Source organism: Cygnus olor, chromosome Z (genome assembly GCF_009769625.2).
Source record: "Cygnus olor isolate bCygOlo1 chromosome Z, bCygOlo1.pri.v2, whole genome shotgun sequence".
NCBI classification, from domain to species: Eukaryota; Metazoa; Chordata; class Aves; order Anseriformes; family Anatidae; genus Cygnus; species Cygnus olor.
The window spans coordinates 29,466,907-29,481,779 of NC_049198.1; the positions used below are offsets into that span (position 1 = coordinate 29,466,907).

At 40.2% G+C, this 14,873-nt stretch overlaps 3 protein-coding genes across 3 annotated transcripts in view; 1 reads left to right on the forward strand and 2 right to left on the reverse strand.

Annotated features, from left to right (window-relative positions):
• Positions 1–14,873, forward strand: part of LOC121061857 (programmed cell death 1 ligand 1-like) — a 287,916-nt gene that overhangs the window by 223,688 nt on the left and 49,355 nt on the right. The gene's annotated exons all lie outside the window — the stretch shown is intronic.
• On the reverse strand, positions 4,702–7,461 carry LOC121061859 (relaxin-3-like). Its single transcript, XM_040541285.1, has 2 exons — positions 7,179–7,461; positions 4,702–5,386 (listed from the first exon to the last, which is right to left on the reverse strand). Exons 1-2 carry the CDS (start codon positions 7,402–7,404, stop codon positions 5,019–5,021), a joined length of 594 nt encoding a protein of 197 aa, XP_040397219.1. The 5' UTR covers positions 7,405–7,461; the 3' UTR covers positions 4,702–5,018.
• Positions 13,274–14,873, reverse strand: part of PLGRKT (plasminogen receptor with a C-terminal lysine) — a 31,819-nt gene continuing 30,219 nt past the window's right edge. The window contains exon 6 of the mRNA XM_040541161.1: positions 13,274–14,427. Within this exon, the coding sequence (XP_040397095.1) occupies positions 14,306–14,427 (122 nt within the window). The 3' untranslated portion in view covers positions 13,274–14,305. The remainder of the gene's footprint in view (positions 14,428–14,873) is intronic.

Consider the following 14,873-nt stretch of genomic DNA (forward strand, 5'->3'; position numbering starts at 1 on the left):
ATTCTGTGATTCTGTGAAAACTGACAAAACAGTGAAAAGTATCCAACTTTCCTCTAAGTGTATCAACACTGCTACAAACCTTAAGAGGTTCTGGAAAGTTGTCTAGTTGGTCAGATAACTTGGCCTGCACACATGGTAGAACACAGCAGCCTGTTATTGGAAAAAAAGTTCTATACCAAAACTATCACATTTTATCAGCAGGGAAAGGTAGACCAGACTACTGAAGTCTCAGTCCTTCAGGAGCTCTGCAGAGAGGGCACGAGACAGCTGGGGTCAACCTGGCACTGCACTGTAACCTCCAGCCCAGTGTTTTGATCTCAAATGACAAAGGGTGGGGGTGAAATGTGTGCTGTCACATGGTACTGTTGCATGGGAAACACCCCGGTTTAGAAGGGATTTCATCTCTTGGCACAGGGACAAAAGATGTAAAACCACAGAGACAAAGAAACACTTCAGTGATGGCCTCTAATACCAAGACTGGTTGGTGCTGTGCCCAAAGATTTCTGCAGTGTCAGAAGCACAGTCATAGGCAAGTGCTTTACAGCAGATTGCTGACACAGGGAACAACTTCATGCTAGTATTGAATAACCCACTGAAGAACAGTAACCGGAGAGCTGAAACCAGTGTGATTCAACTCAGGTGCAGAGGCAGAAACTGTCATCTTACTGTAGTTTGCTTTCAGCTCATCAGGACAAAACAATTCCTGAAGAGGCACTCCTTGGTGCCAGAAAGGATCCATCACTCGTCAGCTGAGATTTCACAGAAACTGCAAGTACCTGGAAAGTCTTGGGACAAGCAGCATAATCCAGAGAAGGTACACATCCTGCTGGGGGCTGTTCTTTTGGCCCATTTGGAAGGACAGCTCTCAGTATTTTTTGAAGTACAAAGGCTGGAAGCCAGTTTTTGTTTCTCTTCTGAGTTTCTCTATGTGATATTTGCTACCTTGTGCAGTTGTGTTAACAGTGAAACACCTTGAAGATTCATGGGTACAGATTTGGCTTTAAGCATTTCAAGGTTAAAACATGGGAGAAAGCTGCAGTTGAAGGAATTTAAGTATTGCGTATCAAGTACAGGAAAATTCCAGGGCAGGAGAAATATAGGTGTAAGGGAGGTTAGGTGGAAGAAAAAGGAGTTTGCACTTACTACCTAATTTGCTTTCTTTCTTAGCAGTTCTGGTCAGAAAATAGTCCTGGACAAACACACTGTGGAGGCACAGTATGTGATACCAAGTCTTGACCACAAAGTGGGTGGCTGTAACAGTCAAGTAACTCTGTTGGAGTGAAAATCCACGGAAAAGAGCCAACAGCTCCCAGCTTCCCAGGATACAGAAGAGCTGTGTGACAGAAAAGTCATTCAGCATATGATGGCAATTTATGGCACAAATGAGAAAAAGAGCTTCTTTCAGCTACTTGCTCATAATAGTGAGTGGCTGCAGAGCAGCAACGTGGGTACAAATCTATCCACATTCTTCTGAGGAGGAAAGGAGTTTGTGTTTCCTGTTTTGTCTCTGTTGTTTGCTGAGGAGAAGAGACTGTAGTCTCAGAAAGTTTTTCAGTAACCCAGTGTGTTAACCTGAGGTCTGTTTCTGATTTGGCAGCTTGTAGAAATACTCCAGTAACTCATAAGACTAGAATTTTCTGCATGTGTTACTTAAAGGTTGGGTGAAGTAAGCAGCTGACCAGATAGGACTAGATGTAGAAGGAACTGCTGTCTTCTAGGTCTCTAGGACTTGTTAAGATAGCTCTCTGCAGCACAGTTAAGCAGTGCATGCTTCAGAAACATCTGCACATCTTGATGCTAGTAAAGTCTTTAGTTGTGTCCCTTTTAATTCAGTGACATAGAAAATGAAATGATGTGCAAGGTTGTCTGGTGAGCAGGTACCATCTAGGAACTGAGAGACAGGCACAAAGCCCCTCTTTGTCACAGACATGGAATGCAATCTTTGGACAAATCACAATCTAAGCTAAAAAGATACTGAAGCTCCTAAACAGGACATTGGGAGTTTCTTGGTATGAGAAAATGCAGTCCTGAAAATTCCCATTCAACCATCACTCAAACTCTAATTTTCACATTGAAAATTAGGGAATCACTAAATTCTGTTTCAGGGTGTCATAAGACTTATATCATTACCTGAGGTACTTGACTCTAGACATATCACAATTCATACTGCTTCATATTATTTAAGAATTTACACAAAGAATTCTAGCAGGTTTTGAACAAGGTGAAAACAGGGAATAGAGCTGGAAAACCTGTTGTATATAGTGCTACAGATTATCCTCATTTGGTCAGTTTTTTAATGAGTTCATAATCAGACCTGATTCAGACTTTACCCACAGTGAAAAAAATCCTGAACTTCCCCAGAAGAATAAACCCTTGCAGACACAAATAGCAGTGCTAATATGGCAACATGGTAATGTATCATTTTTTACTCACAAACTCAAAATAACTGTATAGAAGATGGCTCACTCTTGTTAATAGTTTACCCAGAAATTGGCCACTTCCTGTGAGTTAAGACCACGTCAATGGGACTGCAATTTCTGTAAGCAGTGAGATGCTAAAACAATGGTGTTCTCCATAGCTAATTGCTCACTTAGTGAAATGTGAAAAAGAGAAAAAAAAAAAAAAAAAACTGGTTTCAGGAGGTGTGTTTTTGAACAGCTATAATGGTAAGCACAATGTGTTGCTTTGAAATGCTGTGCTCATATTTATGCTGCTATATATGTATGGCAGTACTCCCAGGGGAGCTTTCAGCAGAGACAAGGTCCTTCAGGTTTGCCATTTGGATCAATATGCTAACTCAATAATGATTTTATATGAGCATATAACAATTTTGTGAGATGTCTGCTTTAAAACATGATTATTTCCCCTGTGTGGCTGGTCAGACATGTCATTTTATGTGACAGGTTTGCTTCTGGTCTTAAAAAAAGCTTTAATGTTTTTGTGTTTGGTCACCAAGTCGTACAATCAGCAGCAGATGGCATCCTACTGCATGGCTAGTCCTGTTGCAATCAAGTGACACGTAATGGTCACCTTTGGCTACACTGTAAAGAAGCTGCTATAAGATGTGACCTACCACACAGATGTCTTTCAGAACTACATTTTCTTTAAAACAAAAAGAAAACCTTTGAGTATTCACATGCATACACAGCTACTTCCTCATTGCAAAATACGGACTGATTTTTCAACTTAATTCAACTTATTTGATATCTGTTATGGCTGGCCTACAAGCTGTGTACCTGGACAGATCTGTGGAAACAGAGTAAAGTAGAACAAGCAGCATATTCCTTTTTCCCCATATTTCTATTTGAAAGTTTAGCAGAAGGTTTTCTGGCAAGATGAGAAAAGCAAAGGCTAATTTTCATTTTCAGTCATGATATTTTCACATTTTCCCTTTTATCAAGGATTCTATGTACTGCTTAGCCTCTACCTTAATAAAAACAAACAAACAAACAAACAAACTTAACTCCCCAAACCCTTGATCCTACTCAAAAATAAGGAATGCTTCCCCTCAAACTCCTCCTGTATTCTTCTAGGAAATCGTTAGCTAAACTAGTGAATCTCTAGCACCAAAACTATTTGTGGAAGCTGGAAGATAAGCTACAGAAGTGTAACTAGGCTGTTGCAAAAAATACTACAGCAGAACTTTACCCAGCTACCTTCCTCACTCAAACTGACAAGAAGCATCTTGCATTCACTAAAACAGAGGTGTGGGAGAAGATACCTTAATTCTTGCTCAGCATTATCCCTATGACTAAAGAGCTGATGCTTTTCAGCTGGAGGGTAACATTCGTAATGAATGCACATTCTGCGCAGTCTTTACTGACTAAAATTGACATGGTTTGAAAAAAATAATAAAAAGGATCAATAGATGCCTAAGTGCCGGAATAACAGTACCTTAGGAAAAGGGATAAAGAAGTGAGGCTACAATCTCATTAAGCAGTATTTTGATCAAAGAACACTTTTCAAAAGACAATTTGAAGAATGAAGCACCATCAGCCAAAAGGTAATGATTGTGTAGTCTAAGCTATGAAGTATACTGAGTAAACTACTGCTACAGAGAGAAGTGAAGTCACCATGAGCATCATTAAGGTAAAGAAAAAAAAAGAAAACAAAAACAAACAAACAAAAACCTTAAGGTATCAACAGCGTAGCTAGAAGTGCTACTTGTAACAGCTGAGAATTTAGTGAAAGACAAAAAGTTTAGGAACTACAAAGATTAAAGCAGCTATTTTTAAATGCAGTAGCTATTATCAATTTAGGAACATGCCTGAAGTAGTGTAGAACAGCATAGTGTAGGAAGACATGGGAAAGTGTCTATATAACATGAGTTATTTGAAGCACATCCAACAGTCTCACTAAGCAATAGTAGAAAAAAAATGAGAAAGGTAAATAAGAATTAACACAAGGGTTAAAACTTCAGCTCCTCACTAATTATGTTCTTCTATGAAGATGAAGAAATATTTAGGCTGCAAGGATTCTATTGAGGTAAAAATGCAGAAAGGTATTGCATAAAACAATTCTGCAATTGTAAGGGAGGGGGAAAGTGTGTTCAAAATAATCAGCAAGCTGAGTAGGTGTTTAGTGGAGTTTCATGCAAAATGTCCTTTTTGTACAGCTCTGTAGCATGAATCTCATCTCAAGAACATCTCTGAGTGTTCTTTCTGTCAGAGAAAGAATAACTCTGTAACACTTAGTATAATTACATTTTAATTAAACACTTGATTTTTCCTTACATGTTACAAAGATATATTACATTTGTAATATAAGAGTAAAGGCTGGACATTAAAATGAATTGTAAAGACTTATTAAAAAAATATAGATTAAAAGTTACTGCAGCAAAACAAAGTCATTACAGTTACACTTGAGGATTTTTTTTTGTTTGTTTAAAGAAAACCAGCAGTACTGACTGGCACTTACAGACAAAATAAAATACAGTAAGAGTTTTATTCCTCCATACAGCATTCAACCAAGTAGCACTGCAACTAACATAGATTTCATGCATAAGTGCAGATAGTATTTTAAACTCTGCATATAGTACTAATTTCAGCTTTTGTACAGCCCCATTTGCAACACATTCCTGCCAGACCCAGAGATTCACGTTTTCTTCTGGGATATCTGGCCCAAGGATAACTGTTTGATCCCACAGGATTTGCAATTCCTTTTCCTCCTCTGTCCTTCTGAGCAGCTTCTTCCACCTGTTGAAGAAATTCTTTGAAGTCACCTGCCACAGGCTCATATTCATTATAGTCATTTAAACTATACAAGTCCTTCAGTATCTCCCATCCAAGAAATGGGCTGCTTCTCTGCACCTGTTCCAGTTCAGGACCCAACATTGATTGCAACTTGAAGTTTCCCAGAAGTTTGTTGCTTTCTGCTTGAGAGGAATCTATTTAAAGAAAAAACTTAAAGTTAAGACTTCAGGAATATCAGAAAGAGCACACAGTTCTAAAAATCATCAATAAAAAGCCTATTTGGCTAGCAATAAGCAAAGCATTTTTATTTAGGAGAGCTACTGGTGCTGCAGAGCCTCCGCTCATGATTTACTTATAGATTACTTCTCGGGCAATCTTTGTTTTGAAGGCTATGCTGCCTATTAGACATGGGAAGTATGCTGTGACAGCTGTCACTGACGTATACACATCCTATTACAGCTGCACTGTTACATATGGAGATGTGTCAGCCCTTCTGTAAAGACAATTGTAAAGTGATGTATCCAGAGACTGCATAAAATTGTGTCATGCAATTCACAAATTAGATTAGACCACTCCTTTCCCATGCACAGTTACACAAACCAGTACCATAAGAAGAACAAATGGGGGGAGAAGGACTGAATATTGGACTCAGCAAGCAAATATTTTACGTATACTCTTATAGATGGTATTTTTCTACAGCTATTTCAGCTGATAGTTGCCACTCATTTCTCAAGACTTGCAGAATTTACTTAGAAACGCACTTGGTCTCACTGACCCCAGACTTCTCAAAAATCCAGCACTACTTCCATTCACCTCATGCTGTTTCTCTTGTTTTTGCTTCTGCAAGGCAAGTGGCACTGCATATTTCAGCTGACGTGAGGAAAAGCAGCTTTTTTAGTTCTTAAGTTAAAAAAATCTCAAATAGGTGTTTGCCATGTGGTCTGCATGCTGTCAATTTGGCTTTGTATTTTTGTTTCAGAAAGCTGAAAGAACATGAGAACATCAAGTGAACATGAGATTTACTTTAATATAGCCAATCAACATATACAAGCTAACTTTCAGATAGAACAGCTACCCAGATATGTAAAAAATAAAAATAAAAAATAGTTGTAGCTACTTTACTAGTCAGTTACTACTATTCAGTAGTCAGTTGGGGCAGAGAAAGACTTCCAGTTAGATAGTACATAGCACAGTGGGGTCTCCTTTGTAACTGATGCCCTTAGACGCTACTGCTCAGTAATAGAAAGAAAAAGTTTCCTGTGAACTTTGGTGGCCGTTCATGAGGTCTTACCTTTGGAATTGTAACAAGTTACATAGTATTACTCTACTTGTTAAAGAAAAAGGTAAAATAAACCCAAAATACTGGCTTCATTTATAGCACAAGTAAAATGTTTCTTCATTAACAGTATGCTTAAGGAAGAAAAAAGCTCTTTCTTTGCAAGTACTAGCTATAATTCCATCTTCTTTCCTGCTTAGAAGTGTTATTTCCACTTTTTGAAATATCAGTATAAATGAGACCCAGTGCCTAGAATTACGATTGCGTTACTGTATTTTGCAAACAGTCAAAAAATACGTGCTTACCCTTTCTTAATATATTTGTCTTAGAACCTGTGATAAGAAACCCTAAGGAGTATTTTACCCGCCAGGAACTTCACCAAAGACCCTTAAAAGAGTTTTTGTGTTTAGATCGCAACCCGAAGCGCCAAGCGAGAGACCCCCAGTTCCTCAACGTGCAAGTCGCACAGAACCCCGCAAGCTGAGCAGTAAGAAAAAAAAAAAAAAAAAAGGAAAAGATAAAACTCCATATCCTATAACCCCTATACCCCAGCCCGGAAAGCTCAGGAGCACCGCTCTACACCTCCTGACCGAGGGGAAAGCCTGACGGGACGCGGAGGGAGGGCACCCGGCGGGGAGCTCCCCGGGCAGCCCCCGACCCGGCGGCGTCGAGGCGCCCCGAAAGCCCTTCCCTCTCCTTCAGGCACTCACCGACGGCGGGCGCCGGCTCCGCGGCCAGCAGGGAGAGCCGCTTCCAGCGGGACCCGCCGCAGGTGAAGATGACGGCGCGGATGAACTCCCGGCCGCACAGCTTCACCCCGTAGCCGTCGCCGTCGCCCGCCGACAGCAGCGCGCCCCGGGCTCCGGGCTGCCCCGGCGGGGTGCAGCACAGCAGCAGCGCCGCCGCGGCGCACACGAGTCGCAGCTTGGCCCCCATGGCGGCCCCCAACGGCCGCCCAACCGCCGGCCACTCGCGGCCTCGAGCCTGACCGCTGCCGCCCCGCGTGCCGGCCGCCCGCCCGCGCTTCCGCTCCTCTCCCGCCTCCCGCCTTTTTATCGGCTGAGGGCGGCGCTGAGTCACCGCCTCGGCATCGGCCCCGCCGACGAGGCTCGGGCCGGGGCGAGCTCCTACCCCGCCCCGGTCGCCCCCGAAGCTCCCCCCCCTGCCCCCGCCGCTGACGGCCCCGCTTCCGAAATTGGCGTCCGGGTCCCCCCCCGCCCCGCGTCGTCCTCTGGGCCCCCAGGGAGCAGCGGGGAGGCGTGAAGGACAGGGCGAGCTCGCGTCGTTTGGTTGGGGGCGCCGCGCCACTCCTGCAGAAAGTCGTCCTAAACGCTTCGGTTGAAGCAAAGATCACAAAACCACAGAATCCTGACGGTTGGAAAAGACCTCCAGGATCATCTGGTCCAAGCGTTCCCCTACCACCAATGTCACCCACTAAACCATGTGCCTAAGCACCACGTCCAAACCACCACATCCAAACCTTTCCTTGAACACCCCCAGAGACGGTGACTCCACCACCTCCGTGGGTAACCTCTGCTCCAGTGCCTGACTAAGGTGTATTTTGCAAAGATGTTAAAGGAAGTAAAGTAGAACACAGGCAGCTCCTCGGAACTGTTTAAGCACCAGACTCTTGAGGTGGGATTGGAGAGCTCAAATTCCTCCCGAGTTAGTCATTCTCAAGGCTGAGGCTCAGACGTGGCCGTGGGCAGCCCAGCTTCAGGGCCACCTTGGCTCTGATAGCGGCCTCCCAGGGCTCTGAAGCTCTGGGTCCGTGTGTTCCACCATCAGGCCCCTGCAGCCTCTTGCTGATAAGGGTTCTTTGGACTCACCTTGTAGGCTACACTCCCTGTGAAAGTAAACTTTTTTTTTTTTTTTTTCCACCAGCACAACTGAACAAGAAATAGCTGCCATCCGCTTTTCTAAACAGCCATACTATGGAAAAACAGAAAAAGTTCATCTGTCAAAAAATAGAGTAAGGCAATGTTCTGTGGATCTTTTTGTGTGAGGGCTATGCTTTCTATTCCTTGAGAACTGTTTGCATATAGAAAAGCCTCAAAACTCAATCTAGAAGGAAAACACCTAGAAAACATGTCTACAGACTAACGTATAAAGGAGAATGATTCACTTGCACTGGAAGAGACGACACAGACTGGATTACGTTTTCAAGGAGGACTTACATGTTTTACACCTAGCTGGATCCCAAAAGTATGGAAGCTACAATGTTGTGTATACTTGAACTTTCTTTTTGGCCAAGTCTGAAACATTTTGGACCAGTGTACCTTCAACAGCAGACACAAACTACTATCTAGGCTGTTACTAGGATGCAGTCCTCAGGAGTGGAAGCTGACACTGAAATTTCCCAAGGGCTAAACCTCCATCTGTTTATCTTTTGGTTAAAGTCTTAATTGCTATTCTGCTACATACAAGTTGAAGAGGGGTAATCACAGCATGCATTTTTAAAGAAAGCAACAGCTTGATCTTGTTGGTGTAGTAGACTTTTCCTGAATATATACATCACATCAGGTGAACTTATTTCTGGACTGGAAGAAGCCTTTAGGCAGGGGAACTGAATTCAGTTAGTGTGGCTGGAGAGCTGTCATCATCTACAAGTGCACTTTCAGGGCAATTAAGGAAGGTATCTCCTGAGTTAGGCAGTGACTGACCACAGTGACTTATTTAATCTGTAAACTAATACAATTTATTTTATACCTTGATACCCATATCCTATATTGGATCCAGTCTTTAAAAGCAGTAAAATCTAGGACGTGTCTTTCTCAGTTTTTCCCTGGGGAATTTTGAGGCAGGTACTATCACACTGGTTGGTCAACCTAGCTGTAAAGCCTCTGACTCTCCACGTGCTCTAGTTTCAAATTTAACTAGAACATCTGCTATTGTGATACCACATCTAACTCTCCCTTATCAAAGGCAGGGGTTAGGATGGCTATCTTCATTTTTTTCACAAGAACCTAATTTTTGCAACTGTCTGAAGCATGTACCCTCTGACTACAGCTGCTAAAAGCAACCACTCCAAAGACTGGAAAACAAAAAGTTCAAAACAAGTTTTCTGACCTCACACATTTCTCCTTCAAGGCTACCGAATGCAAAAGAATACCGTCTATGTTTTCTGTTGTGCTTTTTGGTAGGTGATCGAGCATTAGTTGTCAAAGAGGCCTCGGAGGGTATGTCTTTTTGAGACATCCATAATTCCTCGGGGGGAGCTCACACTGCAGCACTCTTCATCACTCCTTGTTGAAAAGCACAGGCTACAAATTCTCTTTTACTAGGATTAAAGACTGCAACAAAAGTCAGTGATTTAATGAGTTTGATAAAGGATCATATCTGAATGAGCCAGCAGTAGTTTGACATTGCTTAATGTCACTACACTTAGTGCTGTTTCACCAGTAGGGTGTACTACTCAGTATTTTTCCTCCAGACATATTTTAATAATGTTGCCTGTGCACCTAGGGCTTTTGACTAGATCTATTGTGATTTGAATAGTAGGTTATAAAGAAACTTACTAGGTAAGTCATATAACTTTAAATCATAGAGGATTTTATATAGAAAAGTCTAACTGGCAATCCTTCAGTGATTTGCCATGAATCTAAATCAAGTCAGAGGCTAAGCTGGTTTAGCTGTTTATCATAGCGAGAAAAACTACCTCTGTTCAAACTAATACACACAGAAGAAAACAACTAATTTGAATATTTACATAGTAGCTCAACCAATCTGAAGTAACTATCCACCTTCTTACTGTCTGAATTATAATGAATTATAATGAAGAACAGACAATGGCACAGCAAAGAAATGAAATCTACAGGATCTAGCAATATAGATACTGTCTCAATGCAAGTATTTTTTCATTTTCTATTTCCTAAAATAAGGTAAAGATGATTGTACCATTTCTCTCCCTTGTACTAGATTTTGAATCTGTTGGCCAATAGCAATCAAATTGTACAGAGGGTAGTGTGATTGATGAAAACAGGTGGCTAAATAAAAGATATACCCTTCAACAGTACCTTGATAACCTTCAATACTTCTAACAAAATGTTTATTCCCCTGATGAATATCAGACAGCCTACAAAGAAGGTCAGACTTAGGACAAAAATGCATAGATTTCATTGGTATCTTTTCAGAGACTTCATTTCAAATTCATGGAGTCCACTGCTGCAAGAACTACTTAGTTTTTGGAAGTTGCTCAAACATGAACTTTAAATATTTCTTAAGATTGCTTAGTACCAGACGGAATTCTGTAACAAATGAGAAATGCCACTTCATGCATGTGACTGGTGATTACGTGTTAGTGTTATCCAGGTATCTATGTAGAGCTTCATCATAAAATGACTGGGTTTTAGAAAACAGCAGTTCGCCTTTAAGGAAGCTAATAGTTCCAAAATGAAGAAATCTAAGTGTTTTAGATAATACATTCCAAGACTGATTAAATGACTCAATAATAATGCAAAACATATCTTGCTCGTATATTGTCCACATAAGTGCTTTCCACCCCACTACTTTTAAGAGCAGCAAGATGCAGTCATAGTCACCAAATAACCTCAAAACACTTAGGAAGGGGCTTGTAAGAACCACCTTTTCCTATTATAAGGGACGGTTTGGAAAAGATAAATCATTCATCTAAGCAGACTGGACCCCCCGACATAACTTTACTTCTTTCTCAGAAGTACTCATGTGTCCTATCAAAATCAGATTAACAACAGAAGTGCAGGATGAGCAGTTGTGGCTCACAAGTAGCATGCATTTCCTTGGATTCTAAATGAGACATATCCATAACAAGAACATAAATAGTTTAATTTTGACAACTTAATCATGACTTACCTCTCACTTTCCCTGAAAAATCCTGTTCTGAGTGACATTGATTCAGGTTTCATGGCTATCAGACATTATGGCCCGGAATGACAACAGGATTACGGTGATAAGAGTAGCTCTCGGGTTAGAACAAGTTCTCCCTGCAGTTATTCTCCTTCTCTTCCCCCAATGATTCTTGAAAACCGAGACAGTTGCTGTGATATATTAAAGGAAGTCTTAGAGCTGAAGCCAGCTGAGCACCCATGACAGAAGAGATCAGGATGTTTTATGTTTCATGTATTTGTTTCTGAATACAGCTGATATGATGATTATGGGCAACTTGTGCTGTAAACATATATTTCCCCGAAGTAGGTTCTGTCAAAGGTAAGCTTCTCTACTTTCCTTCATTATTCTCTGATGAGAATTATACAGTTCAGCCACTCTATAGCTGGATAGCTATGTGACAGATATGGCTGTGTTTGGCATACACAAGCACTTCCTTTAGTGCACTGGCAGTGAAATAAATATTCAGTACCACAGAATGAGGATCTTCAAAACAAAGGCATAATTTACCCAGAAAACAACAAACAAACAAAACCAGAATAAAGCTAATAGCAGGAAAGAAAGGTGACTAAACCATTAACATCTTGACAATCTTTGGCACATTCTATGTAGCCCATTTAAATGCATTTCTGGGTTTGGCATTAGACTGTCCTGCTTAGAGCATGTTAGCATGTTCATCCTTTTCCCCTATAAATATAGTAACTTTCACTGATACCGACTGGATAACACTGAATGAAACTTGCCTGATCTTACTTTTGTGTGTGTGTGGGGGGGAGGGGGAGTTGGGGACACACTCTTGCAATGATCTTAATTTTAACCCTGGGGAGAAAAAATAAATAAATCAAATTTAGCTAGGATGAAGTAATAAGTAGCTTTCCGACTCCCTCTTAAAACTGCTATCTTGGTCATTATTTTGCTTATCCTGTCTGCTTCATTTAACACTGCTTTTTGATCAAACACCGTAGCCAGCAATCTATCACAAACACACAGATGCTAATTTATAATTCTCAGTGGGTAGGATTAGGACATTTCCTAATTTTCTAACACTTGTAAGTAAAACTACAATATGGACTATTAAAACTGCTCTCTTGTAGAATGTCTTCCATAGGATTAAAAGGTAGATTAAAATGCATTGGTGGAGACATACAAATACCAAAGCAAACTGTGTTAATTGTTTTTTTCTTGGAAGAAAGAGTATCAAGAGATGATAGAGATCAAAACATAAAAGCTTGTTAGAACATCTCCAGAATTAAAGCTAGGCCTACTTCAGCCCCTGGAGGAAAGGTAGCAGAGGATATGCTACCTAAATAAAAACAAGTAAGCAGGGATGCCTATGTCCCAAGAATAGAACAGATTATAGCAGCAAGTTAGGACATGTTTTTGTGGTGAGAGATTGTATTATAGGATAGGCAGAAAATGTGGTGGTCTTGAGCTGCTTTTTGTGTGTGTGCAGAAGTGTACTGATTGGCAGAACACACCTGAAAGCACCACAGGCTGAGCTGAGGAATACCTTCCAAGGTGATTAAAATCACTGCCTGAAATCCTGCATGGCAAAAGTGTAGACCAAGCTCTTGAAACCAAAGCTATTATAACCCATTTTACTGCTCTGCACAATGAAATGCATCACTTTTGAAAGTGTATGCAGTTTGTTAACATGAATATGAGAGAGGCACGCAGAACCAATTACAAAAGCGACTGAATGTAGAAGTGAATGCACTTTCAGGAATCATCGTATACAGCTATGAAAACTGTGGTATTAATTTCGTCTACTTTGAAAAGCTCTTGTTACATGATATATTCACCTGTCTTACTGTACCAATATCCTAATCTCAGTCATCTTCCAAAACAGACTTGGGGCATTATCTCCAGCTGGAATTTAATTTTTAACTAAAATAAAATTGTCAATACTAAAATTGCAGTTTAAAAAAACATCACCAGAAGACTGGCTTAATTCTTTACTGGATACTTTTTGGGCATTTGTTTTAATCCCCACAATTAGATTAATGCTAGAAGAGTTTGCATCCAAAACACACAGCAAAATCCATTTTTAAACATGATTTCCAATACAGAATGTTGCATTTTTTACCAAGTATAACATCAGAATACTAAAATACACTAAAATTATATTCTCTCTCAGTATATTTCATGCTACAGTAAAGGCATGCAAAACTCCCTCAGTTTTTCAGTACTTGTAAGGCCCCTTGGATGTACCCATTACAAAAACATACATTAATAGTTTTGCTTGCTGCTAGTCTATGTTAATATTCATCTTAGTAGTGAAACTCTGATTTCATGTAAACAAATTATCCTGAGTTTCAGAATGTCAAACAAGCATGAAAAAGATTCAGGAAATAGCTACATAATTTGTTTTCTCTTTTTCAGAAATTATCTCTGCTTATACTTTAATACAGTTTCTCTTAAGAGTAAAACACACAGTTAGTGAGTGACGTGTTTACTTCTGAACCTACTTCTGATAAAAGCTGTTTATTCCAGAATTTGAAGCAGAGATGGTGAGTTCACTGCCTAAAGAACAGCAACTAAAAAGCGTCTTGTTTTTCTAAGAAGCTGACTGTCTATTCCTGACTTCAAATTGATCTCTGCATCTTCAAATATATTTGAAAATTATAATCATATTTCTACAAATTTGTAACTACCAATTAACTTATTTTTGTCGATTATAATCAGTTTGGTCAGCACCACACATTTTTACTACAGGTGAAAGTTATTTTCAGACTCAATAGACACTGGAAATTCAGTATTTCACTCTAAACAAGAAAAATATACTACCGTAACAATGGATATTTTCAAGAGCTACATCCAGTATGAAAATCATTGCTTTAGAATGTACTGATTTTTTAAAAATGATTTACTTTTCACTTAAAACACTTAATTTTCTCAATATTTTAATGATCCATCTAAGTCCCAAAACACCATTACAATTACAATTCAGATACTAAACTTCAACACCATCCTCCTATTTTTCTATGAAGAATTTGCTCTGAGATCTTCTGATTTTTTCCAGGTCTTCAAAAGTGAGTGGTCCCTTTGGTGGTTCTAGCAAAGCACTCTGCGTGTCCAATATGTTTTCTGCTTCACCTTAGGAAAAAATAAAACATTAAATACATAAATATAGTTTTTCACCCATACTGTGAGAAAGCAAATGAAGTGGGAAGAGAGAAAGAGAGAGAGAGAGAGAGAGAGAAAGAGAGAGAGAGAGAGAGAGAGAAAGAGAGAGAGAGAGAAAGAGAGAGAGAGAGAGAGAGAGAAAGAGAGAGAGAGAGAGAGAGAAAGAGAGAGAGAGAGAGAGAGAGAGAGAAAGAGAGAGAGAGAGAGAGAGAAAGAGAGAGAGAGAGAGAGAGAGAGAAAGAGAGAGAGAAAGAGAGAGAGAAAGAGAGAGAGAAAGAGAGAGAGAAAGAGAGAGAGAAAGAGAGAGAGAGAAAGAGAGAGAGAAAGAGAGAGAGAGAAAGAGAGAGAGAGAAAGAGAGAGAGAGAAAGAGAGAGAGAGAAAGAGAGAGAGAGAAAGAGAGAGAGAGAAAGAGAAG

Coding starts and splice junctions, on each gene's coding strand:
- LOC121061859 (XM_040541285.1), bottom strand. CDS start 7,404: ATGGGGGCCAAGCTGCGACTCGTGTGCGCCGCGGCGGCGCTGCTGCTG. Junction 5,387..7,178: donor GGAGCCGGCGCCCGCCGTCG/GTGAGTGCCTGA, acceptor TTCTTTAAATAG/ATTCCTCTCAAGCAGAAAGC.